The sequence below is a fragment of the Brienomyrus brachyistius genome, chromosome 2, assembly GCF_023856365.1.
Source record: "Brienomyrus brachyistius isolate T26 chromosome 2, BBRACH_0.4, whole genome shotgun sequence".
Lineage (NCBI taxonomy): Eukaryota > Metazoa > Chordata > Actinopteri > Osteoglossiformes > Mormyridae > Brienomyrus > Brienomyrus brachyistius.
In genome coordinates this window covers 203,201-230,985 of record NC_064534.1, presented here as the reverse complement: position 1 = coordinate 230,985, position 27,785 = coordinate 203,201, and the positions used below count along the sequence as shown (strand labels likewise).

General features: G+C 41.3%; 1 protein-coding gene across 8 annotated transcripts in view; it reads right to left on the bottom strand.

The window, feature by feature from the left end:
- The window catches only part of ncor2 (nuclear receptor corepressor 2), a 165,141-nt gene that overhangs the window by 74,114 nt on the left and 63,242 nt on the right, over window positions 1-27,785 (bottom strand). For all 8 annotated transcript variants that reach the window (XM_049003271.1, XM_049003228.1, XM_049003233.1 and 5 more), the window contains exon 4: window positions 12,016-12,193. In XM_049003271.1, the coding sequence (XP_048859228.1) occupies window positions 12,016-12,193 (178 nt within the window). The remainder of the gene's footprint in view (window positions 1-12,015; window positions 12,194-27,785) is intronic.

Sequence of the window (27,785 nt, the reverse complement as noted above, 5' to 3'; positions counted from 1 at the left end):
AAACTCGAACCATCTGGTACTGAATTGTACTTAAATCGGTTTGAATTGCACTACTACTTACTATCATCTGTGTCTGTGTCATTGTCTTAATTTTGTTAAAGTTTAAATGTTCAAGTCATCAGTCCACTAGCAGTCTAACAGACTTAACATAATTGTAACTACTCAACTGAAATTAGGCTGTAAAACTTGCTTCTTTAACAAGCGATGTAGGCTCTTTCTTACTAAATACAAATACATGAATGCAGTAGTGCATTTAGGAGATGTTGAGTGAAATTATGTTGTGATTAGGGCTGAACAATTTGGGGAAAATATCTAATCGCAATTTTTCTGACAGACATTGCAATTATGATTTGATTTGCGATATAATTTTTTATGTCAAGCTTCAGTTCAATGTTCATTCATCCACCCATCCATCCATCCATTTTGAATAAAGTAATAATAAAAACAATTTCAGCAAAAACAAAAGCGATCTTAATGGTAATGCTGATTATCCCCCTAATAACACTAGAACCACCTTTTCCCACCCCAGTGTTATTAGTGCTTATAACAGCAGCGAATCTAACACTCTCAACCAAAAAGCCGTAACGTTCATAACAGAGTGGCTGTTTTAACAACTGTATACGTTTATTTTCTATACAAATCAATTCAGGTGAAACAAAAAAAAATATATGCGTTCAGGGTTGCGAACTCTTTCAGACACTGACGCAAGAAATCTTACAGCAAATCTATATTCCATTCTGAACTTAAAATTACTTGCATCAAAAACGTTATGGCAGTTTGCAAACCCTACAGGCCATTTACAAGGTAATAAAACTTACATACATGTAAATGTGTGTGCAGAACAGAGAACAGAAAGTTTCACTCCATGCAGCTGACCAAAGACGGCAAACCTGCATTTATTTGAAATGAGAAATAAAAAGCAGTTTGACTGAAGCGGCTTATCATTCCTTTGCTTTCATTTTTACTTGGACAAATACAACACAAGTGAATAAACATTATATGCATCTTTTTGTATCTTTTCTAAATAATAAGACTACATGCCCATACCCAACTGTAATAGCGATTAAAGCACCCTGTTCTTTTAGTATTTAAGTTAAAGCAAGGCTTTTATTTTATTACTGTCGTGGGATTAAGTTTAATTTCACAAGATTAATTTTTGGAAATACTTAAATTAATAATCACAAAATCATATGACACTACACTACACTACATTGCAGTACATATGAAATCACTACATAGAGTACTGGGGACGGCACAGCATTACAGTATGGTACGGGAGCTCCTCACTCGCCCCTCTTATACCCGCCTAGCCCCCAAAGCAGTCAGCACTGCGAGAGACCCGACCCACCCCACTTACTCCTGTCTAACCTGCCTGGTTGTCATTGTTTAGGGATTAGGGATTTTCCCATAGAAATAAATGGATGGTCCCCATGAAAATATGAATCCAAATGTGTGTGCGTGTGTCTATTGTTCATGCACACAGGCTACAAACTGTCCTTTTCCACACTGACCTTAAACCCACATGCATGTGGTGGAGGAAGGGGAAAGGTTATGGTTAGGATTAGGCATGTGCGGAAGGTAGAGCATATACCCATATGAATGTGTCAGTCTGCAAGAGTGCGCACCTCGCTGCGTCCTTTACTGCTGTATGCATGCATGCTCGTTCCTCATTTTAGCGCCTGCATGTATATTTTTAGAGCAGCATTCATAGCCCAAGAGGCGTGAAGCGGCTGGGGAGCTAAGGGGATTGAAGACATTCATTTCACATACAGCAATTAATAAATAATAGCAGTGGCCCAGTTCTGGAAGGGCTCTGAGGAGCAGACCATTAAGAGGGAGTTTTTGTGCCAGTGGCTGTGAGCCTTTGTGGTGGGAGCTCTGGTGAGCAGCTGCTGATATAGCAAACCAAGGGAAGGGAGAGAAAGAAAGGGCATATATGCCAACAAGAGCAACCAGGTGATGGAACAGCTGGAGAAGTAGGGAAACATCTGCATCGCCTTTGAAAACGCATTACATAACAACACCGCATTATGTAACAACTTGACAAAATATAACAAATTGTCACAAAATACGGTGTTATTACATAATGCATTTTCACAGACCATGTAACAATACATTATCTAACAACACTGCATTATGTAATAGCTTGACAACCTGTAACAAATTTTAATTAGATAAAATTAAATACATTTTCAGGGGTGTGTTTCCCAAAAGTTCATTATCTGCAACTTAAGATAATTCTTTTATTAATCAGTGTTTCTCAAAACCTTTTGTAACTAGTTTGTAACCTCATTCATAAATCTATGAGTGATCTCACCCACTTATTTTCTAGGTTGTTTGTTTATTTATTTGAACGTTTGCCTGTTATTCTGTCACAGAGGCACAGAAGTCACCCGAAAAGGACATTGGACAATGTAATAATGATTATGATGATGATAATAAGTTAATCTTTCAATATAAAACTGCAGTGTAGGTTATAAATTTATGACATTTTGTAGAGTTATTACATAACGCAGTATTATTAAACAATGGATTATTACATGGTGTGTGACAATGCATTATGTAACACCACTACATTGTGTGATGGCAACTTGTTACATTTCGTTGAGTTATTACTAATGAATTGTTACATCGCAGTTCTGAAGACCATAGTCTGCCTACATGAAGTCTGCAGCTGCTGATAAAAGACAGCGAGAGGCACTGCTGACTGCTGCTACAAAAGCATATGACAAGCGATACACAGACCATGCACGGTATTCTACAGCCAAGAAACGGGAGCTCCCCTAGCCGCTATCACCAGAAGAGCAGGCCTCAACCCAACAGTGGCAGGAAGACCGGACCTCAACCCAAAAGCGGCAGGAAGCAGAAATAGCATGATATTTTTTCTGGTCCAATCCTGATACAAATATAAAAATTTTGAGCATATGCTAATTCTTGGATAATTTGAGCATATTCTTTTGCTTAGAATTAACATCACGATTCTCTGTAACAATTTTTTACTGCACTCAAACTGCAAAAGGAAACACAAAACATGAGAGTGCCAAAAATATGACCAGTATATCAACTTTTGACAACAGAAGGGAAACACTCAATTGGCCATTCAATTAAGGTAACCAAAACAGCCATACCAATAGTTCCAGTACCAAAAGTGAGAAACTTTTTTGGTACTTTGGGGTAGGACTTGAAACACTTTCTTTGCCGAACAGTCATGCAAGCAGCCTGCCTCTGAAACACAATACAACTGCCATCTTGAAAACGACAAACAAGGTCAATTAATAAGAATAATAATAAGAATAATGATGACAATGGACACATGGATAAATGAAGTAACCGGAGCTTTAACTGCAATCTGGTCAGAAGAACCAGAAATCAGGATAGCACAAAAATAAAGTATTTTTATAATGCACTAGGACAGCGCGGAAATAGAAAATTTCTAAGTATTGCATTGTGATTTTGTTGTAATAAATACTGGGGTATTTATAAAACAAAAAAGGAGATCAGCATAAATTTCTGAAAAACCTGTGTAGAAGCAAATAAAACAGCAAGGATGAAAATGATTATGATTGTCTCGGCGTATAAATTATTTCGTATACATTTGTTTTGGCATTACACTCATCTGAATTTTAATGCACTTTGTAAACATTTAACACTGGGACTGGAAGACATTTTTAATATCCGAAATAAACAAACAAAAGAACCAAAAAAACTCTCAGTCTCTTAACAAAAAATGCACTTGAATAAAAACCAAACACAACCAAAAACAATAAATAAAATAAATTATGATGTCTTGGTAAACAAATTTTTTAATTTTTTATTTTAATAAAAATATTAAACATTAGGCTCAGACAGGGAAAACAGGCAAAACTGCCAGTTAGGACCTTTGTAAACAAAAAGTGCGAACTAACAACAAAACACTCCATATGAATAAAAGCAGGTGCCTCAACAGGCCGCATGCAAATCCGTAGCTACTTTAGTCTGGCAAATTCCGAGCATATAATTTCATATAATTTATTGCCACATTTTACTTTACTGCTTATAGTGAACACATCTACCTGGGCAAGGGCGTAGATTTGCTCTGGACATTGGTGGGGACCTATGACTCCACCCCCTCAATGCCTATTGCTCCTATATGAAGGAGCCAAAAACATGCCTTCGCCTCTCGTTAACAGAACATTCAGATTCACCTCCTGTGACCTTGCCTCTTCACCTGAACTACAACATGGCTGATCTGCTTCTGTCCCCTAATAAAAAAACATTGAGGGATTCCTTATGAGCATTGACAGAGAATGCCTCAGCCTATTATTGGTAACAATGTTAAATCTCAGGACAACTAGGTATAATAATATCAAGTCATCGTTCAACATCACCTGCGACCCCTTCTCTCCATCACTGTCTGATACACAGCACAGTTGTTTAGGTTCTGTCACCTGACAAAACAGGATAAACACATGCCATTTAAACAGCAATAATTTTATTTCACTTTTTCTGAGTCTTAGTGTGCAAATCTCGAATCAAATCATTAATGTTTGCCAAGTCAGTGAATGCATTTTAAAAACTATTTGTGCAAAGTGGATTGTCTATTGGTGAACTGTCAATAAAATTCTAGCCATGGCAATATTATTATGTAGCATATCAATTTCTTTCACAAGACTGATTTCTGACAAATAGTCGTCATTAGATTAGAAGAACTGACAGGGATCATATTTATACTTTTACATTTAGCTGTTTAATCTGATGTTAGTTTTAAGTCCGTATTCACAGACTATAGCCTGCCCTGCTATAATGAATGTGCGTCAAAGCGGTAAAAAAAAAGAAAACCCACTAGCATTAACGTTAACTGTTGTCGTTACTTTGATGGACTTTGATGGATTCACTAGCGAACTTGAAGTGACTTACACTTTTCTTTGAAAAAAAGCTCCTTATGTCCAGCTTCTTTTTTTTTGCTGCCGCCATCCTCACATGTGTCACCATACCCAACACACCTTCTTGCACGGGGAAAAAAATCCACTGCATTTGGCGCTGATTGTATCTGAACGCAGCCACAGCCTCTCACATGATAGCAGGGAAATGCACAGCCAATCAAAATGTTCATATGTGTTTTGGGGGCGGGAGGACTCAAGGAGAGAACGTGATTTATCCCTTTCTGCGTGTCTAGGTTAATGTTGACAGCACGATTGTTTTTTTTTTTAAGTGGATTAAATTATTGGTGGGGACATTTCAATGGTCGGAGGATATTGGTGGGGACACATCCCCTCCGTCCACCCTAAATCTACGCCCCTGTACCTGGGCAAAATTGATAATTATAATCGGATGATCATCATTACCGATTTTCTTCTTCGTGTCTCAGTCTAAAGCCAGCCACAAACTTCAACAAATAAGATTCCCCTTCATATCCGTGGATTTAAGACAAGGTTAACATCTTAAAGCCCTTCGCTAATTTACTTGTAGGTACTTTAGAGAAGGTTTTACAAAAGCGATGTACGTCGTTGATCATAAGTTTGGGCAAGTCCTGTAAACGGCATGTATAAACCAATGTCATTTTTCACGGACCGGAAATGAGTGAGCCACATTTCCATGAACGCGGAAACTGACATGCAAAGAGTCCACTGACACGAGAGTTCACGCCTCATTACTAGTGATGTGTCGTTCGCAAATGAGACGGCTCTTTTTAGTGAACGATGGGAGCCGGCTCCTGTTCAAGAACCGTTTTATTAATGTTTATAGAATTGTCCGGGTTTCTGAGGTGCCTAAACATTAAGGACGAGAGCGGCCAGAACACGTTGTCTTCCGAAAAAGCCCGCCCAGGAGACGGTGTCTTATTTTTAACAAGCTCAAATAAGGTTACGCTAATCAGCATCATTTTAAACGAAGAGTGGGGCGGGTTTTTTTTTTAAAAAGAGCCGCTTAGGAGTCGAAAGAGCTGGCTCTTCTTGGTGAGCAAATGAACCGGTTTGCTAAAAAGAGCCGATATTCCCATTAGGTAGCGAGAGACACGAGGAACACAAACAAGCATGCAAATTAAAATTATCTCGCCGGAAAAATTATTGACCTGATTTTGAATATAGTGCAATTAATTGATTTATCGTTTATCGCGACAGGCTTAAATAAAATTAACTTTGACAAACATGAAGTCATAAATAAACTTCTATTTATACAATGTCATAAAATACTGCATTTGAAAACTTTTCAGCTGTACAGTTTCAGGGCAGAACAGCCACTCTATTATAAATATTATGGCTTTTTGGTTGAGGGTGTTACATTCATATACATACATATCGCTGCTATTATATCACTAATGGATCATTAGCTCAAAAAAAGGGTCACATAAGCTGAAGTATGTCATACTTGGAGGTTAATGGAGTTTGATGTTCATTGATATGGGAAACAGGCAGTTCTAGTGTTAAGTGGGTAGTTGTGCCTTTTACCACCTACCTTGCAAGAAGGCTACATATATGCTGATTTGGTGAATATTTATTACAGTAAAATCCAGTTATAACGGACTTCAAGGGACCTGGAAAAACAGTCTATTATATCCTAAGTCCAGAGTTGCTGAATGCCCAGAACACAACTACAGGACACGATTTACTCATGCCACACCACAGCAGGCACACTTGTGTTATAGCTTACTATACTGTACATGTAGTAATCCAGCTTTATCTGACCAGATGTGTGACTATTAATAATCCCGACTACATATCTGCGCTGGATATCACCGGCATGCCACGTGCCTTGTAGGCGGAGCACGCATGTTCGTTATAGCCGAATTGTTTGCCCATTATAAGCGAATTCCGTTATATGTGAGTCCACTATATCCGATGCTTTTTTTGCACGTTCTTAAAGCTGCACGGCCAGGACCAGCAGATCTCGTCTGTTATAGACGATATTCCGTTATAAGTGAGTCCACTATAACTGGATTTTACTGTAGTGCTAATGGTGCAATTTGCTGTCAGTTTAAATATAATTAACCCTCTGGGGTCTAGGGGTAGGGAACACACTTTCACTGACTAGGGCATGGTCACACATTTCATTCAATATCATAAACTTCATCCACGGTGTATAAATTATTTCGTATACATTTGTTTTGGCATTACACTCATCTGAATTTTAATGTACTTTGTAAATATGTCAGATTTATTTTACGTTTGCAATTTGACATCAAAGTACAGACACTGCAAAATGCAATTTGGAACACTTGCAGAAACATTATACAAGTACATAGCAAGCAATGGTAGAAGTTTGTTTTGATCCCAGATATCTGATCACCAAAGTCTTGGCTACATGAAGATGACTAAATGGTGTAGTTGCAACATTCAGTTAGATAAATATATAAAAAAACCTAACTCATGTCACTATTTCTGGTCTCCTTCCACTGAATATGTAGATCTCATGTGTATGCATGAGCCATTCACACCTGGCCAAATCACCCCCCCCCCCGCACCCCCACCCTTTATGGCGCTGATGAGGATGTATCTGGATCGCGTTTCACTGTTGCGTTGTTCATCAAATTACCATGCAAATGCAATTTTAATATGCAGTAATGCAGCTATTTAGAATGTAAATAGCGATCTTCACATGAGGGTGGTACTACACACCCGCGATGCAGGTAAAACAAAGAAAGGTGACATGGTTTATTTTTTTGCCTATTTAACGTATTTTTAAAAACTTTAATACTTCTGACAATAAATGTTTTGAAAAGAAGAGAGATTACGGATTTATTCAGTGTTTTTTTCATGTGTCTACAATAAGATTTCAGTGAGTTATGAACTGAAATACATGAGAAAGATACGCAGCATCGCCGATAATAATAATAATAATCAATCCTTTATTGTCCCCGTAGGGAAATTCTTTTTACACCTTTCAACTTGCTCTTTGCAGAGCAAGCTGTCCACGAAGGGCAGTCACCTGTTGGGGCGCCCAGGGAGCTGGGGGTTAAGGGCCTTGCTCAAGGACCTGCAGACGTGCTGAAGCTGGGAAATTGTGGTTAATTATCCAATGTCACTGAATTGGTTCACTAAACTTTTTTGAAAATTAATTATTTGCAAATAATATGCCGTTGTTGAGTGTCTGTGCTGTAATAGTGATGTATTCTAAGCAAACAAAGCTATTTCAACATTACTCCCATTTTCCACGACATATCTGTGTGAGCTGAGCTTTTCAAGCCTGACTCATATAAAAACTAAAAACAGAGAGAGACTGAGAACTGTTGAGGAAGAGCTTCATGCGTATCTGACTGCCAGGTTATCAGCTTTGTGTTCATCCAAAGAGGCTCAGGTTTCACAGAGTGAGTATAAATAAATATAGAGAATATTTTCTTATTACCAGGCTACAGAGTAATTTTTTAACATTTTTGGTTGCTGGCGTGCCATGGGATTTTTTCAGTGTAAAAAATGTGCCGTGGCTCAAAACAGGTTGAAATACACTGCCCTAACCAACCATTTATAGTTACAAAATACACAAGTCTCCTGTACAAAATATACAATGGAACACAGATAAAGTGCAAGTAGGAATTAACTAAAATTTAGATGGAATACAAGTTCGAAGATATCTAATTTGCATAAATGTTACTGTGTTCAGACTTAAAAATCAGCACTAGCCTTACATGTATTGCACTTTGCAGTTTTGCTCCATCTAAATTATGCCCCTGTATGTTCAAAGTTACTTCTGAACACACTGGGAGCACAATGCTGAGCAGTCAATACTAAAAATGTAACATTTACAGCAGTGAAAAGTTTAAAAGTTATTGCTAGCAATGCATGATTCTGTTGTCAGAAACACATGAGAGTGAGGCTATTTGCCGAGAGAAAGATGCACAGTGAACCCAAGTCAAGATTTTTTAATATTAGATATAATATGCACTTACACAAAAAATATTATGTATTATTAATATTTATATATTTTATGATTTTATGTAATTCAAATCATTTGCAGTATTGTTCTTGGCTTACACGTCATCCGCGAGTTTCTGTGATCTTTCGGCAAGGTCTAAAAATATTCCCATTTAATTGTTCGCAGCCAACTTGTGAATAACTAAAACCACAGATGCCAATTGCGTGAATGTGATTCGGTTACAGTATTTCACACAGCCAACATGACAGCTCTGAGAAACGCGTGTCGCTGAATAACTAGCATTGTGTTTACGTAGGACTGGGAGGTATATCGATATATTCATTTATACCAATATATTTTTACTCACTGTATAGGATTTTGTAATACCGTTCATACTGTCCTCGCATTTAGATCTCAAGGAGCAGAGTTTCTATCAACAGGGTCTCTCTGTCTCTCTCACTCACGCTCACACCCAGATCCCACCCAAACTGCGCATGATGCCAGTCGCGACTCTAATCTCAAGCCAGCACCATGGAAGGACTACCGGCTCCGGGCGACACAAATGAGAACGAAGATCTGGTTTGTAAAAAGAAAAGGAGTGGTTCAGTGGTTCCAATCAAGTTTGGAAGTTGTATGGTTTTAGAAGAGCAGATGACCAGCAGAAAAACAATTTGCAGAGTAGACCACAAAGAGGTTACAGCGACACAAACTCCAGTGTCAAGAGAGTCACAGCCACAAAACCTACACAGGCAGCGCATGACTCAAAGTGCTCCCTGCGTTCTATCTCGACACAAAGCTCGCTGCAGGCTACATTTACCCATGGTGTACTTTAGGAAAAAGAAGTGCAAAGTAGCGTGAAATAACAAACACAGTAGCTTACAACATTGCTAAAGATATTGTAGCACCGGCGGGGCGCATGTCCCAGCATGCCATGCGTGTATGTCCCAGCATGCCCCGCGTGCATGCCCCCAGCATGCATGTCCCAGCATGCCCCGCGTGCATGCCCCCAGCATGCATGTCCCAGCATGCCCCGCGTGCATGCCCCCAGCATGCATGTCCCAGCATGCCCCGCGTGCATGCCCCCAGCATGCATGTCCCAGCATGCCCCACGTGTATGTTCCAGCGTGCATGTCCCAGCATGCATGTCCCAGCATGCTCCGCGTGCATGCCCCCAGCATGCATGTCCCAGCATGCCCCACGTGTATGTCCCAGCATGCCCCACGTGTATGTCCCAGCATGCATGTCCCAGCATGCCCCACGTGTATGTCCCAGCATGCATGTCCCAGCATGCATGTCCCAGCATGCATGTCCCAGTATGCCCCACGTGTATGTTCCAGCATGCATGTCCCAGCATGCCCCGCGTGCATGCCCCCAGCATGCATGTCCCAGCATGCATGTCCCAGCATGCATGTCCCAGCATGCCCCGCGTGCAGTTGTAAATAGCCCTTGTATTGTTGTTGTTATTGATAATGGTTATATTCCCTTATTGTCGCCCGTGTGTTTGCCCATATCGTGCGTGCACCCTGTCCGATCCACATGTGTAATTAGCTTATGTAAATCTCCCACCGTGTGTATCTTACAGTTCAGCGTCTGACAACCCTGTGTTTCTTATGTGTAATTGGTTTGGTACTATCAATAAAGAGCAAGTGTCTGTCTCTTCCTCGGTCCATCGGACTTCGGTCCCCATTGCTATAGTGGAGCAAAGCGTTTACAAAAAAAAAAAAACTACAAAACAATGCTTGACCCTTGGTACCAGTATTTTGCAAGGGAGGAGCTACCAGAAGTGTACATGGATGTCCGGAAGACACTTACTGACCAGCTCGCTAACGTGATACATTTCAGGCTGACTACAGATATATAGTCAAGCTGAACATGCAAGTCTTACATATTGTAATGTGTCACATGGCATCCCTGATGCCTCATGCTGTTCACAGGCTTGTTTTTCTTGCAAAAAACCCGTGAGAGAGGTTATGAACACTCTACCTACCTCCACAGGAAATTTAAGTTTTTGTTAACATTATGTAACAGTTCTCCTGTTATAAAAGAGCATATTTTATTATTATTTATGTAGTAGTTATAAGAATACATAAGGGTTTCAGGGACAGTTTTTATCTGCATGATTTTGGCAGCTGAATATTTTTCTTACTAAGTCTATTAAAAATCTTTTTTTCATATTTTATTCCTAATTATATTAATGTGTTGTTTTTATTGATTAAATATTAACTATATAACAACATAACTGTGGACCTCTGTTAAGCAAGTATCTATTTTTAAAGGCAATATATTCCATCCATTCATCCATTTTCCAAACCGCTTAACCTACTGGATCGTAGGGGGTTCGGAGCCTATCCCGGAAGCAATGGGCACGAGGCAGGGAATAACCCAGGATGGGGGGCCAGCCCATCGCAGGGCACACTCACACACCCATTCACTCACAGATGCACTCCTACGGGCAATTTAGCAAGTCCAATTAGCCTCAGCATGTCTTTGGACTGTGGGGGAAAACCGGAGTACCCGGAGGAAACCCCACGACGACATGGGGAGAACATGCAAACTCCACACACATGTGACTCAGGCGGAGACTCAAACCTGGGTCCCAGAGTTATGAGGTAACTGCTAACCACTGCACCATCATGCCGCCCCCCCAATTTATTTTATATTTTATTTACATAAGTGACCTATTTACTTCAATAATTGTTTGAAATAATTAAAAAAAATGTCTCAGTTATAAACAGTCTGTTATAATAAACATTCTTATAATATCACATATACCTTTGACTTTGAATTAAACTGAACATTGTGTAAAAGAAAAAATAGGGATATAAAAAGTGTATCGTGATTGAGCTAAAATATATTGGGATATGAATTTTTGGTCCATATCGCCCAGCCCTATGTTTACGGTATATAGCTAAAAGTATTTTCGCAATTCTTCAGGCTAGACCTATTGCTGATAAAAAATAAAAAATGGGATTGTGGCTTACTCCCCCACTCTCTCAATATCCATTCCAGCATTTGTTTGCAGGTATGAGCCCTATACCGATAGTGGGTGCAGGACTGAGTGCCATCTCAAACAGGAAGACTGGGGCTCAACAGATCAAGCTGCATTAGTACACATAGCTTGTACTGCGGGTCTTGGCCTCCAGGTATCAAGCTCAATGTGCTCAATGCGCTTTCCCTCTGCAGTCTCACCTTGGGCGTGTCCTCAGTCCCAGCCAGCTGAGCAGATGGCCTGTGGGTGGGGTGTCGCAGGAGAGACTCCGTCCCCAGATCCAGCCTGGGACGTTTCATCTCGGAGTATTCAACATCTGATTGGCTGCTGGCCTCCGGCATGTAAATATGCTCATACCGGATGTGGGCCTCTTGACCTCTGGAGGAGAGAATAGGACAAAAGTGACACAAAAATACAATATGAATGAAATACATTTAGGGTTCATCCAGCCACTTATCCTGGTCAAGGTAGCCTGAAGACAGGGTGTGCATGTGTGTGCACACAGAGACAGACAGACAGACAGACAGACGGACGGAAACAGACACACACACACACACACACACACACACACACACACACACACACACAGACCCACACACGGGTACATACACACGGCTAAATACATATGCGCGCACCCGTACACACAAATACATACACAGATACCGACACACAGACAGACACATACACACACAGGCACTCACTCTCACTGACACACACATGCACGCAGAGATGCTGGCTGACTATGGGTCACTGAATTAGCCCAATCTTGAAGACCTGAAGAAAAGCTGGATGAGAAAAGGAAAATGGGCACATTCTGCAGGAGGCAAACCTCTAACCCCACTCAATACCGGATGGAGTATTAGAGACTTCTGCTAAATTTCAAAGCCCTTCATAACCATGCTCCTAATTACCTCGATGACCTTTAACACTCCTATTCTCCCTTCGTTCTTCCTCAGCTGAATGACTTACCATTCCTTCTGATGGCTCGGTGCCATGGGTCACAGGTCCTTGGGTGACAGGGGTGACAGATTTCTGCTGCTCAGCACCCAGATTTTGGAACTCTCTTCCCCCTTGAATTTAGGGCAACTGGTTTCCATGACTCTGTTTAAATCATACCTTAAAACTCAAACTTTTTAAATACCTTAAAACTTAAATTACTGTTCCTTTCGTGAACTGTGATTACATTATTTCTTTTATTGTTATTGTAGTGTAATGTATCTAGTGTATAGAGTTTCATGTTTATTATTGTTTTTCAAATTCTATTAAGTCGTTTAATTCATGTAAGGTGACCTTGAGTGTCCTGAAAGGCCTCTGCTTAGCCTCATCTGAAGAATAAAGTCAGGAATAAAAGCAACAGCCCGAACAGTGTTCAAGTCTAATCCCCATCCTTTTTTAAATTGGTTAATCAGTCGCACAGAAGCCGGTCATCTTTCTACAGGTCTGTGCACTTCTGAATGCCAATTGCCTTTCTCAAAGAGCCTTTGCAGCTAAAACAACAGCCAAAAAAGGGATTAACGCCCAGGAAACAGGCCGCACACCCCAAAAGGGAGATAAACACCCATAGAGCAGGCCACATGCCCCAAGAGCAGGATAAATGCCCCGAAAGCAAGCAACATGCCACAAGAGCGGGATAAACACCCTCACAGTAGGCGCATGCCCCAAAAGCAGGATAAATGCCCAAAGAGGCTGCATGTCCTAAGAGCAGGAGGTGCTAGGTGCTAGAAAAATAGCTGCCCACTGTTTTGTCAAGATGTTACATACACATGAAATGCAGGGGATACATTTCATTGTTGTGCTGAAGTATGTTAACAATGATAATGCCCCAAGAGCAGGCCCCACATAAACACCCATAGAACAAGCCATACACCCCAGGAGTGGAATAAACACCCAAAGAGTAGGCGACACACCCCGAGAGCGGGATAAATGCCCAAAAAGCAGGTCAAATGCTCAGAGAGTGGGATAAGTGCCCAGAGAGCAGGCCGCACACCCTGAGAGCGGGATAAACACCCAGAGAGCAGGCCGCACACCCAGAGAGCGGGATAAACACCCAGAGAGCGGGATAAACACCCAGAGAGCGGGATAAACACCCAGAGAGCGGGATAAACACCCAGAGAGCGGGATAAACACCCAGAGAGCGGGATAAACACCCAGAGAGCGGGATAAACACCCAGAGAGCAGGCCGTGCACCCTGAGAGTGGGATAAACACCAAGAGAGCGGGATAAACACCCAGAAAGCAGGCAGCACACCCTGAGAGCGGGATAAACACCCAGAGAGCGGGATAAACACCCAGAAAGCAGGCAGCACACCCTGAGAGCGGGATAAACACCCAGAGAGCAGGCCACGCACCCTGAGAGTGGGATAAACACCCAGAGAGTGGGATAAACACCCAGAGAGCGGGATAAACACCCAGAGAGCGGGATAAACACCCAGAAAGCAGGCCGCACACCCTGAGAGCGGGATAAACACCCAGAGAGCAGGCCGCACACCCTGAGAGCGGGATAAACACCCAGAGAGCAGGCCGCACACCCTGAGAGCGGGATAAACACCCAGAGAGCAGGCCGCACACCCCAAAAGCAGGATTAAATGCACAGAAAGTAGGTCAAATGCTCAGAGAGTAGGATAAATGCCCTGAGAACAGGTCGCAGGCCCCAATACTGGAATAAAAAACCCAGAGAGCAGGTCAAAAGCTCAGAGTCTCAGAAAAATGCCCACAGAATGGGACAGACACCCCAAAAGTGAGAAAAATGCCCCAAGAGTGGTATAAATGCACGGAGCGTGGGATAAACACCTCACAAACAGACAACACACAGCAAGAGCAGGCTGCACCCCTGACATCTTACTCCAGCTTTCGCTTTCCATAACACCGCTAACTCAGGTGAAACAGAGAGCTGCTCATAGAGAAAGTAGGCTGCTCCGATTAGCACATTAAGCCATAAACCTAGAGTTGTCAGCTTTATCGAAGTAACAGGAGGAACAGCTCTGATGATCCACTGCCAGCATACATGGACCTGGCAGCGTGACTTTCTGCTTTATTTCAAAAGGCCTGTGTGCTGGGAGGGGGCACTTACTCTGTGCACATGTTTCTACTGTGAAAGGGAGATTTAAACGACATTCTCAAGTTCCCTGGACACATGGACAGTTTGGATAAAACAGCAACCATGGGTTTACATGTTTGAAGAAGGGAGTCTTTGAGAGACATGTTTCTGTCATTTTCTCCCTCTTTAATGCCATTAATTGTTTGTCCTTTTCATCTGGCTAAAAACCCAGAGCAGAAGATGCTTCAAACAGAGACTGACAGGAGGGCAGTGACAAGCGCTGCAGAGGGTAGACTTCCTGGCAGCACTCCAGCAGAGATCCCACAGCAAATGTAAGCATTGCTTTAAATCAGACAGTCAGTACAATGAGAAAGGCAGGCCATGCCCTCTGCACAAACACAGAGCCAAATTAAGCAATGAAGGACACCTCTAAAGGGAGAACGTGTTCACTAGGGGCATTAACGATACTCCAAACCCACGGTTCAGGGTGGGGGGGGGATGTCAGGAAAAATACTGGGTTGCATTAATCAACAGCAACTGGGAACACTACAGTGACCAACACTAAAGAAAATGTTGGATTAGCTTAACTTAAGTGGTAAATAGGGTAATGAATTGATTTACTGGCATTTAACTTCACGTTCTGTTCAATGTCTGTAAATGCATGTTTATTAAATATGGAGACACTTTGGGTATGTGTCATTTTATAATATCTACATTACTATATATGGGCCTAAGGGCCCTAAAGCACCACCATGAGCCCAAACTGTGTCTTTCTTCTGGCCTGAGTAGCGGAAGAAATATTGCACCATTACCCCAAATTTCAAGATTCTCAGTGACATACAAGTGTAATTATAGCCTGCTGAAATTTGATTGGCTGTTCTCAGGCATGTTTGATGAGTATACCAACTTTTATTATATGATTTGTTGACACTTCCAGCTATGAACATGCATACAAAATTTAAGCACTGTATGTCCAATGGTGTTTGGGTTATAAGCTAATTTGATTTATAATAATAATAATCGATACTTTATTGATCCCCGTAGGGAAATTGTCTTTACGCCTCCCACAACTTGCTACTTTTTCATAGAGTAAGTTGTCTGCGAAGGGCTGCCACCTGTAGCGGCGCCCAGGGAGCTGGGGGTTAAGGGCCTTGCTCAAGGACCCGCAGTCTGAGGCTGGGTTTGAACCTGCGACCTTCTGATTACAGGCACACAGGCTTAGCCCACAGAGCCACACGCTGCCCCAATATATTTATAATTATAGTTATATATTTTATATTATTTACAACATATAATTATAGCGCCCCCTATTTGGTGAATTTCTCTCTCACACACACACACACACACACACACACACGGGGCGGCATGGTGGTGCAGTGGTTAGCAGTGTTGCCTCACACCTCTGGGACTCCGCCTGGGTTACATGTGTGTGGAGTTTGCATGTTCTCCCCATGTCGTCGTGGGGTTTCCTCCGGGTACTCCGGTTTCCCCCCACAGTCCAAAGACATGCTGAGGCTAATTGGAGTTGCTAAACTGCCCGAAGGAGTGCATGTGTGAGTGACTGGTGTGTGAGCGTGCCCTGCGATGGGCTGGCCCCCCATCCTGGGTTATTCCCTGCCTCGTGCCCATTGCTTCCGGGATAGGCTCCGAACCCCCCCGTGACCCAGTAAGATAAGCGGTTTGGAAAATGGATGAATGGATATAGGTGTCTGTGTGTGTGTGTGTATATATATATTATTTTTTTTTTTTTTATTATATCTTTATCAGAACAAGGTACATTGAAAGCATTCAGTATTAGAAACACTGTCAAAGGCATTCATTTTTTGTTTTTTACACACAAAATCAAAACCAACATAAGACTGAACAAAACAAAAAAAAAAAAAAACAAAAAAAAAAAAAAAGATATAAAACTGTTTTGGGGATAAAGATGAGGGTTCAAAGTTGGAGGAGTACATTCTTCTCGATATAAGTTATTAAAGGATCCCATGTTTTGTAAAATGTTCTAGTTGATCCTTTAAGAAAATATTTAATTTTTTCAGTTTTTAGAAATGACATTATATCATTAAGCCATAGTGACAGTTTAGGTGTCATTGGTGATTTCCATTCTAGAAGAATTCTTCTTCTAGCTATTAATGTTGCAAATGCCAGGGCATTTTCTTTTTCTTTAGTTATATGAATGTCATCACCTGTGACACCAAACAGAGCCATTATCGGGTTAGGGTGAATTCTTAAATTAAATGCAGAGTTTAAAATGTCAAATATTGAAAGCCAAAATTGTCTTAGTTTAGAACATGACCAGAACATATGGGTTAGATCAGCCTTGCTTGCATTGCAACGATCGCATGTTTCATCTATATTTGAGTATATTTTAGCCAGTTTGGTTTTACTATAATGAATACGATAGAAAACTTTCATCTGAATCAAACTAAGTCGTGCACAAGAAGAAGTCCTATTTATTCTGTCAACAGCTTTATCCCAAGTGTCCCTGGATATGTCAATTCCTAACTCTCCTATCCATTCTGTTTTGATCTTATCAATTGATATATTTTTAAGTGTCATAATAACGTTATATATTCTGGAAATTAGGCCCTTGAGGTGTATAGGGGCCTTAAGAACCAGGTCCAGTCCTGATTCAGAGGGCATTTGAGGAAACGCAGAGCAATGGGCCTGAATAAAGTGACGAACCTGAAGAAAACGAAAAAAGTCAGACTTTTGGAGATTAAATTTTTGTATCAGATCGTTGTAATTAGCAAAAATATTATCAATAAAAAAGTCACTACATTTAGCTAAACCAAGGTGCTTCCATTGCTTATAAGTAGCATCTAGCTTGGCAGCTGGGAAAAGATGATTATTACATATGGGGGTTTCCAGGGAAAGGTCTGTGAGTTGAAATGCTTGTCTAAATTGATTATATATTTTGAGAGTTGAAATTACAACTGGATTTGAGGAAAACTGCGAGGGTGAGAATGGTGACTCCATTGTAATCAACACTGCCAGTGATGTTGATTTGCAAGATTTTGCCTCCACTTCACACCATTCTGTATGTGGAGACTGAAACCAATAAATAACTTTTTGCAAATTTGCTGCCCAGTAATAATTTAACAAATTTGGGAGAGCCAATCCACCGTCCTTTTTAGGTCTCTCAAGAAACTCTCTACGTATCCTTGGCTTTTTGCCCCCCCATAAAAAGGAAGACAGCAGTCTGTTGGTTGACTGAAAGAAGGATTTTGGCAAGAAAATTGGAAGACTCTGAAACAAATATAATAATCTCGGTAACACATTCATTTTAACACAATTAATTTTACCAGCTAAGGACAAATATATAACGCTCCACCGTTGAAGATCTGATTCAAGTTTTTTAATTATGGGACTATAATTTGCTTTAAACAGACCAGTGTATGTACGAGTAATATTTATTCCCAAGTACTTAAATCCTGATTTTGATATGCAAAAAGGCAAGTCTCTATCTGAAATCTGATCTGCCACATGATTTATAGGGAAGCATATACTTTTAGAGAAGTTTAATTTGTAACCTGAAAAGTTCCCGTACTCTTTTAATATTTTCACAACTTCAGAGACACATGATAGTGGGTCAGATATATACAATAATAAATCGTCTGCGTAAAGCGAGACTTTATATTCGACATCCATTCTTTTAATACCACTAATAGACTGTGATGACCTAAGTACTGATGATAATGGTTCTATAGCCAAAATAAATAGTAAGGGGCTAAGAGGGCATCCTTGTCGTGTACCTCTAGACAAGGAAAAATATTCTGATATTATCTTATTTGTGACTACTGCTGCCTTTGGCTGATGATAAAGCAAGTGAATCCATGAAATAAATTTTGATCCGAATCCGAATTTATCTAATACTGCAAATAAATAGTTCCATTCAACTCTATCAAACGCCTTCTCTGCGTCTAGAGAAATAATCACTTCAGGATTATTCTCTGACGCAGAAGAATGCACAACATTAAGAAGTTTGCGAATATTAATGAAAGAGTGGCGCCCCTTAATAAAGCCTGTTTGGTCTTGTGATATAATATCTGGTATTATATATTCTATTCTAGAAGCCAGTATTTTAGATAAAATTTTAACATCTACATTTAGTAAGGAAATAGGTCTATAAGAACTACAATCAAGGGCATCTTTATCTGGTTTCAAGAGAACTGTGATATGGGCCTGTGTAAGAGTTTGCGGTAGTTTTGATTGATCAAGAGAGTGATTGAACATATTTAGAAGCAAAGGTGACAATTGTAGGGAGAATTTTTTATAAAATTCGACGGGAAATCCGTCCGGTCCCGGGGCTTTACCACTCTGCATAGCTCTGATTGAGTCTTCTATCTCTTGAAGTTGTAAGGGTTTATCCAGATTATTCTTTTGGTCTTCACTAACTGTGGGTAGGTTAACTTTAGCCAAAAATGTCGTCATAAAAGAGTCGTTCTGTGGGACTTCTGAAGTATACAGATCTAGGTAATATTTATGAAAGATAGAATTAATTTCCTGGGGATCTACCGTAATTTCTTGTGATGTTTTCCTAATCTGTGGAATAAGCCGAGATGCTGATTTACTCTTTAGCTGTTGGGCAAGGAGACGACCTGCCTTTTCTCCATGTTCATAAAATCTGGCACGGGTGAAAACTAAGTCACGCTCTGTTTTTTCTGTCGATAGTAAATCATATCTCGTTTTAAGACTAAGTTTTTCTCTAGATAATTCTTCTGTTGGGTTCATAGCATACTGACGATCAGTTTCCTGTATAGATTTAATAAGTTTCTCCAGCGTTCGCTTCTTTTCTTTATTACGTGAGGCAGAGTACGATATTATTTCTCCCCTTATTACAACCTTAAATGTCTCCCATAATAATGATGGTGATATAGAGTCTGTTTTGTTAGTTAGTATAAAATTGTCAATCGCACACGATATGAATTGGCAGAAATTTGCATCTGAAAGTAAAGTTGTGTTCAGTCTCCATACTGGCCGTGTTGGATAATTATAAGAAAAACGAACATCAAGAATTACGGGGGCGTGATCTGATTCAACAATAGCAGAGTATTCCATGTTTTCTATTGCCGGAATAAGCCTTTTATCAGTAAAGAAATAATCTATCCTTGAGTATGTCTGATGGACATGTGAAAAGCAAGAGAATTCTTTTTTTCAGGAAATAAAAACCTCCATGGATCCACACAGCCAATTTGAGTCATATATCCAGCAAAGATTTGAGACATTTTCAAAGGAGGTACAGTTTTAGGGTTGGAGCGATCCATAACTGTATCCATCACACAATTCAAATCTCCACCAAGTATAAGATGGTAAATGTTCAAATCTGGTAACAAGGAAAATATTTTTTTCACAAAGTTTACGTCATCCCAGTTGGGTGCATAGACACTAACCAGAACAACTGGCGTGTTGAAAAGGTGACCAGATACAATAATATACCGCCCTTGGGGATCTGAAATCGTTCCAGATGCAGTAAACTGTACCTTTTTATTGATTAAAATGGCTGCACCCCTAGACCTATGGGTAAAGGTGGAGTGGTAGATCTGGCCAACCCAAGTTTTCCTGAGTCGATTATGATCTTCGATACGCAGGTGTGTTTCTTGTATAAAGGCTATTTCTGTTTTCAGTTTCCTCATATGCGCAAATATACGAGTCCTTTTTACAGGTCCATTTAACCCTCTAACATTCCAACTAACAAAGCGTACTGCTGACCCTCTAGTACTTTTCACTTTGTTGGCCATATCTGACATTTTTTATCTGACAACTGTCTATATGTATCCTCTGTCTGTGACTGAAAAGGGTGATGGGAAGAGGAGGAGGGCAAAGACAGGGGGGAAAAAAAAAAAAAAAAAAAAAAAAAAAAAAAAAACTATATTACATTCTAGGTTTGTCTGTCGAACAAAGACAAACCGCAGCTTACAACAATCTCTCAACTCCCGATAGTCCACGTCCATAGATATCGATTTTTTTCCTTTTTTTTTTTTTTTTTCTCCCAGAGCTCCCGAAGTAGTCAAATTTAGCATTAAATGTAAAATCAAGCATACAAACAGGTCCATTATGCAGTTCTGCATAGTAACCTTAATATAAATGCAAGGCATATATTCTTTTTAGCCAATCCACAGTTTTTCATTATGAACACTATTGCAGAATCTGTAACTTAGTTCAACTGAATAAAGTGCACTGCTTTAACCGTTATCAGATATAAAATCAATAACATAAATAAATCACCTTAAACCAGAAGTTGCACACCTATTGCTTGAAATTAAACCTTAATTCAAGAATCTAGGATGAATAATATAACCAAAGGATTATGCAAATAAGGCATAGCAGTTATCAACTCAGCGAAGAGCATATAAACCACCTTAGAACAGAAAATGCATTTAAATTAAGATAAATAATGGTATGCTGAAAAGGGATCTTAAGTTATCATAGTTTCTTAGGCCTACCTAAAAGCCAAAATGGCCTTTCTGCACCTCACCATATCGTTGCCACGGTATGAAGAGTTATTCACGTGTAGCAAACCGTTGATCATAAAAGTGCTGCGCTTCCTCCGGCGTGTTGAAAAGGAGTGTTTCGTCGTCATGACGAACTCGTAACCGTGCGGGGTGAAGCAGCTGGAATCGCACATTCTTCTGGTACAGCAGCTGTTTAATATTTTTAAACGTTGCGCGTTTCCTGGCGAGATCGGCCGAGATGTCAGGATAAATCCTCAAAGTCGAGCCCTTGTATTTTGCTTCATTCTGTCTGGCCCATCTTAGCGCTTTTTCTTTCTCCTGGAACCTGTGAAAGCATATAACCAGTGGCCGCGGAGGTCTACCTTCCTGTGGCTTTGGACCAAGCGATCGGTGCGCTCGCTCTAGTTCGGGAGGCTTTTCAAAAACGTCCTGTCCCATAACTTCCATTAACATCTCGGACACGAATTTGACAGTGGATTGGCCTTTCTCACTGTTCTCTGGAACATTTAAGATCCTGAGATTTGCTCTCCGTGACCGGTTTTCCAAGTCATCAACACGATCTAGAAGCGTTGCGTTTTGTTCTTTTAGAATTTTGATAGTTTTTTCGGCCGCAGCCAGCGCCGAAAAGTTATCGCTCGCGAGTGTCTCCGTGGCACACAGGCGGGACTGGAAACTTGCCAACGATTCCGTTAAAGCATTCACCGATGCTTGAAGCGGCACCATGGACTCTTGAATCAGAGTTGAGATGTCTTCTTTTATCGAAGCTCGTTGCTTAGTTAACTCGTTTATCAGTTGGCTCATTGAGATACCGTCATTATCCGCTGGGGTTTCTTCAGGTTTCCCTGCGCTAGCCATCATAGCTAATTTGCTAGCTATGCTGGTTCTCGTTGTTGGCGGGGTATTTATTGCTGCTTTGTGCTTGCTCATCTTGCTGAATCAATAACTTTGTACTAAGCACTTATTTTACACTTATAAAACGTTTTAGATTACTTAAATTGGATTGTTAGTTTATGTATTATCAGAAAATATCGGGAGCTCTGTCAACACGCGTCTTCACCTCACATTATCAAACCGGAAGTCTCATATTATTAATATTATTATATATATACACACACACACACACACATATATTGTGAGTTTGGTGATCTTATTAGCAATTGTTTGAAGCCAAGAAAACCATATTTTCTATAATCCGCAGTTAAAAACAAACCACCAACAACAACAAACTCATTTTTGTATAGCACATTATCACAACATTACATTGTCTCAAATGCTTTACAGCATCCCCACCCAAAGCCCCCAGTGAGTAAGCCATAGGTGACAGTGGCAAGGAAAAACTCCCTAGAGGGAAGAAACCTTGGAAGGGACCATACCCAAAGGGGGAGCCTGTCCTCCAGGGGGCAGCAGGGGAAGCCCTAACCCTAACCAGACCCAAAGGGGGAGCCCATCCTACAGGGGGCAGCAGGGGAAGCCCTAACCCTAACCAGACCCAAAGGGGGAGCCCATCCTACAGGGGGCAGCAGAGGAAGCCCTAACCCTAACCAGACCCAAAGGGGGAGCCCGTCCTCCAAGGGGCAGCAGGGGCAGCCCTAACCCTAACCAGACCCAAAGGGGGAGCCCATCCTACAGGGGGCAGCAGGGGAAGCCCTAACCCTAACCAGACCCAAAGGGGGAGCCCGTCCTCCAGGGGGCAGCAGGGGCAGCCCTAACCCTAACCAGACCCAAAGGGGAAGCCCCATCCTACAGGGGGCAGCAGAGGAAGCCCTAACCCTAACCAGACCCAAAGGGGGAGCCCTAACCCCTAACTCCAGGGGCCGGCAGGGAGAGTCAAATAGAAGAGAACCACCTTGGTTGTAGTTTCCTAGATTTAATTTAGCTGGAAACTGGTAGGAAGTCCTCTTGCACTTGCAACAATGTGCTTTTTTAAAAAAAAGCCCATGCCTCTTCAACCATTTTGCTATTTAACTCCAGCCAGTTTACAGTTTCTAGTTTCAGTCTCATACCATTAAAGTTAGCCTTCTTAACATTGTATACTTTTGTTTTGGACATTGCTTTTTGGACATTAAAATTTACCATAAACTTAACCATGTTATGATCACTACCATCCAGTGGTTCGAAACCTCTAATTTTCCAATCCTATCCTGGTTATTAGAGAAAACAAGATCAAGAAAGGCTTCTCCCCTGGTAGGGGTGGTAAGTTGAAGCATTAAGAGTGTCCTTCACTCGAACTAAGAAGCCTAGCCAATCCACTGAAAGACAGCCCCATACCATTATCCTTCCCCTACCAAACTTTATAGTTGGCACAATGCAGTCAGGTAAGTAAAGTTCTCCTGGTATTTGCCAAATCCAGACTCATCCATCAGACTGCTAGACAGAGAAGCGTCATTCATAACTCCACAGAAAACATTTCTACTAGTCCAGAGTCCAGTGGCAGCATGCTTTACACCACTCCATCTGACATTGTGCTTGGTGATATGTGGCCTGCATGCAGCTGCTCAGCTATGGAAGCCCATTCCATGAAGCACCCAGCGCATGACAGAGGAAGTTTGTCAATGGAGCATTGTCTCAGCACTTTGTGACTTTACATGATCTGCCACTTCATGACTAAGTTTTTGTTGTACCCAAATGATTTCACTTTGCAATAATATCACTCACAGTTGACCATGGAATACAGTGTTCATAAGATCAGGTCTCTTACCTAAATTACTCTTCCCTTTGCTGTCATTAAGCACTATTGCTTCAGTTATGATGCTTGGCTCAGTTTAAAAAGGTCTGCATCATTACACATTATATATACATTATAAGGGGCAGTGGTGGCCTAATGGTAAGGAAAGTGCATTTGTAATCGAAAGATTGTTGGTTTGAATCCTCAATCAGTGAGGTATCCTGGGCAAGGTACCGCCTCCAAGCACTGCTCCCCGGGTGCTGAAATAGCTGTCCCCTGGTACATTACGATGCCACATATGAATTAAAATCAGAGGACACATTTTGCAGCCAGTGTGTGGCTCAGTGGGCTAAGTTTCTGTGCCTGTGATCAAAAGGTCACCAGTTCAAGCCCAGTCTCGACCCATCTGCGTGTCCTTAAGCAAGGCCCTTAATCCACAGCTCACTGCTGCTATGAGTGGCTGCCCTTCATGGCCAACTTGCTCTCACCTACACAAAGCTGGGGCATAAATTTCCCCAAGGGATCAATAAAATATTGATTATTATTATTATTATTATTATATTATGTGTTTGCAACATTTGTAAAAAGTCTGACAATTTTTGAGTTTATCATACTGACCATATGAAGTTTTTGTGGTACCCTTCTCATTTCTACCAACAAGGAGCTGGAGCCAAAGCCAATGCTGGGCTGGTTCTCGCTTGGTGCCTTTTGAGAACCTGCCTGTGTTTCTACTGGTTTCACAAAAGAAAGCAATGGAAATGTGACATAGGCATAAGTGAGATTAAACATAGGTAAGAACATAAGAAATTTACAAATTCGGCCCATCAAGCCCGTTTAGGACAGTGTTAATTTTGGCAAGAATTTTTAATTTTGGTTTAATCTATGTAATGTTATTCTGCTAATAAGCACAGCAATATTATACAACAGCTATAGCAGCTATCGATTGAATTTATGTGGAAAATTTTTATGGGATAACCCATCCCACTTTAGCTGACATTACAGTTCCAAATTCTGAGACCAGCTTTTCTGTGGTGCTGTGCTAGACATTGTTTCTGTCCCAGTTTTCCTGAAGTGGAAATGCATGGAACCAGGTCCAGATTAGAAAAGCCCGGCAGCAACTCCAGCACCGTATTGGTGGAAACAAGGTACATGCTTCAATTCTGGTGTGATTAGTCTCAGAATTTGATAAAGTTCAGATCGCCACCCATACAATGTGTTTGCAAAAGTTGAAAAGGATCTGTCTAAAACTTTCTGAGTTGTCATGCTAACAGGATTAAGTGTCTGGCACTATTCTTTTTCACTATGTGAAACTGCTTCTATTTTTGAGCAACCTGTCAAATAGAATTGCCATACAGCACAAATTTAACATTTACTTTTGTTTTACTTTTAAGTCAAACAAATAGCACATTACAAACATACATGCCTTCAAGGAGTCAACTAGGCGTAAATACAGTTAGGCTGAGCTGCCAATGAATGCTCAGTTACAAGTGCTATTATTATACTATTACTATAACGACAGAACAAACCGGCAGGCGTCTACCACATAATGCCCATGTGTTCGGTGGCTGGAACCAATAGCGTAAGAGAGGGCTTGAAAAAAGCAGGATGAGGGGGTGCCGAACTTAAATACAATGGTGTATTTATTGAGGGAAGGGGTTAAATATCAGAGAAAAAAAAGCAATTGTAATGCAGGCCAGCAGGATTTACTAAATACCCTGCAGCAGCATAAGCATCCCAGCACAGGTTCACACCTTCGGGAAACAAATACATGTATAGCGGCAATAACTATAATGCAGCATTACATTACGATTATTTATTTAGCCGATTCCTTTATGCGAAGCAAAAGCGCAAGAGCAGGGTCAGCCAGTCCCGGGGGAAATGGCATTGAGATCCATCTAATGAGAGTTTGTTTGCATGGTCATTTTCAATGAACGACTATACAGCCCAGATGCCCTCACAAGGCTGCAAACAGGTGTGATTCTACTCAGTCTGAGCAGAAACTACTGACACGTTGGCATTCTAACAGAGCACCCGTGCCTGAGCAGTGACTACTGACACGTTGGCATTCTAACAGAGCACCCGTGCCTGAGCTGTGACTACTGACACATTGGCATTCTAACAGAGCACCCGTGCCTGAGCTGTGACTACTGACACGTTGGCATTCTAACAGAGCACCCGTGCCTGAGCTGTGACTACTGACACGTTGGCATTCTAACAGAGCACCCATGCCTGCGCAGTGACTACTGACACGTTGGCATTCTAACAGAGCACCCATGCCTGCGCAGTGACTACTGACACGTTGGCTTTCTAACAGAGCACCCGTGCCTGAGCAGTGACTACTGACATGTTGGCATTCTAACAGAGCACCCGTGCCTGAGCAGACTACTGACATGTTGGCATTCTAACAGAGCACCCGTGCCTGAGCAGTGACTACTGACATGTTGGCATTCTAACAGAGCACCCGTGCCTGAGCAGTGACTACTGACACGTTGGCATTCTAACAGAGCACCCATGCCTGAGCAGTGACTACTGACACGTTGGCATTCTAACAGAGCCCCCATGCCTGAGCAGTGACTACTGACACGTTGGCATTCTAACAGAGCACCCATGCCTGAGCAGTGACTACTGACACGTTGGCATTCTAACAGAGCGCCCGTGCCTGAGCAGTGACTACTGACACGTTGGCATTCTAACAGAGCGCCCGTGCCTGAGCAGTGACTACTGACACGTTGGCATTCTAACAGAGCACCCATGCCTGCGCAGTGACTACTGACATGTTGGCATTCTAACAGAGCACCCATGCCTGCGCAGTGACTACTGACATGTTGGCATTCTAACAGAGCACCTATGCCTGAGCAGTGACTACTGACACATTGGCATTCTAAACGTAACGCCCACGTCTGTGGGGCATTGATCGACATGGGCATTCTAAATGAGTGGCGACAACCGACACATCAGCATTTTAAACAAAACACCCATGCCTAATCGGCAATGAACGACACGGTGGCATTCTAAACAGGGCACCCATGTCTTTGGGGCACTGATCAATACCTTGGCATTCTAACAGAGCGCCTATGTCTGAGCGGCAACTACCAACACGTATTTTTTGGGAGATCTGTCTGAAATAGAATTGCGATACAGCACTAAAATTACATTTACTTTTATTTAGCACACGCTTTTTTGAAAAACGACATACAAGTCAAACAAATGGCACACTGAGGAGTCGACTAGGCTTAAGTGTGGAAAAGCTGAGCTACCGACACATTGGCATTTTAACCCTCTGGAGTCGATAACATCGTCGGCGATGCCACGTATCTTTTTCATGTATTTCAGTTCATAACTTGCTGAAATATTACTGTACAAACATGACAGAAATGCCGACTAAATCCATAATCTGTCTTCTTTTCAAAATGTCCATTGTCAGAAGTATTGAAGTTTTTAAAATTAGGTTAAATAGGCAAAAAAAGTAAACCATGTCACCTTTCGTTGTTTTACATGCATCGGGGGCTTGTAGTGCCACCCTCACCTGAAGATCGCTATTCGCATTCTAAATAGCTGCATTACTGCATATTTAAATGGAATTTGCATGGTAATTTGATGAACAGTGCAATGGTAAAATGCGATCCAGATGCATTCCCATTAGCACTATAAAGGGGGGGGGGGGTGTCAATGGCTCATGCATACACGTGAGAGCTCCTACATAGTCAATGAAAGGAGCCCAGAAATAGTGACATGAGTTTGGTTTTTCTTATTTATTTATCCAACTGAATGTTCCAATTACACCATTTAGTTATCTAAAGACTTTGGTGATTTG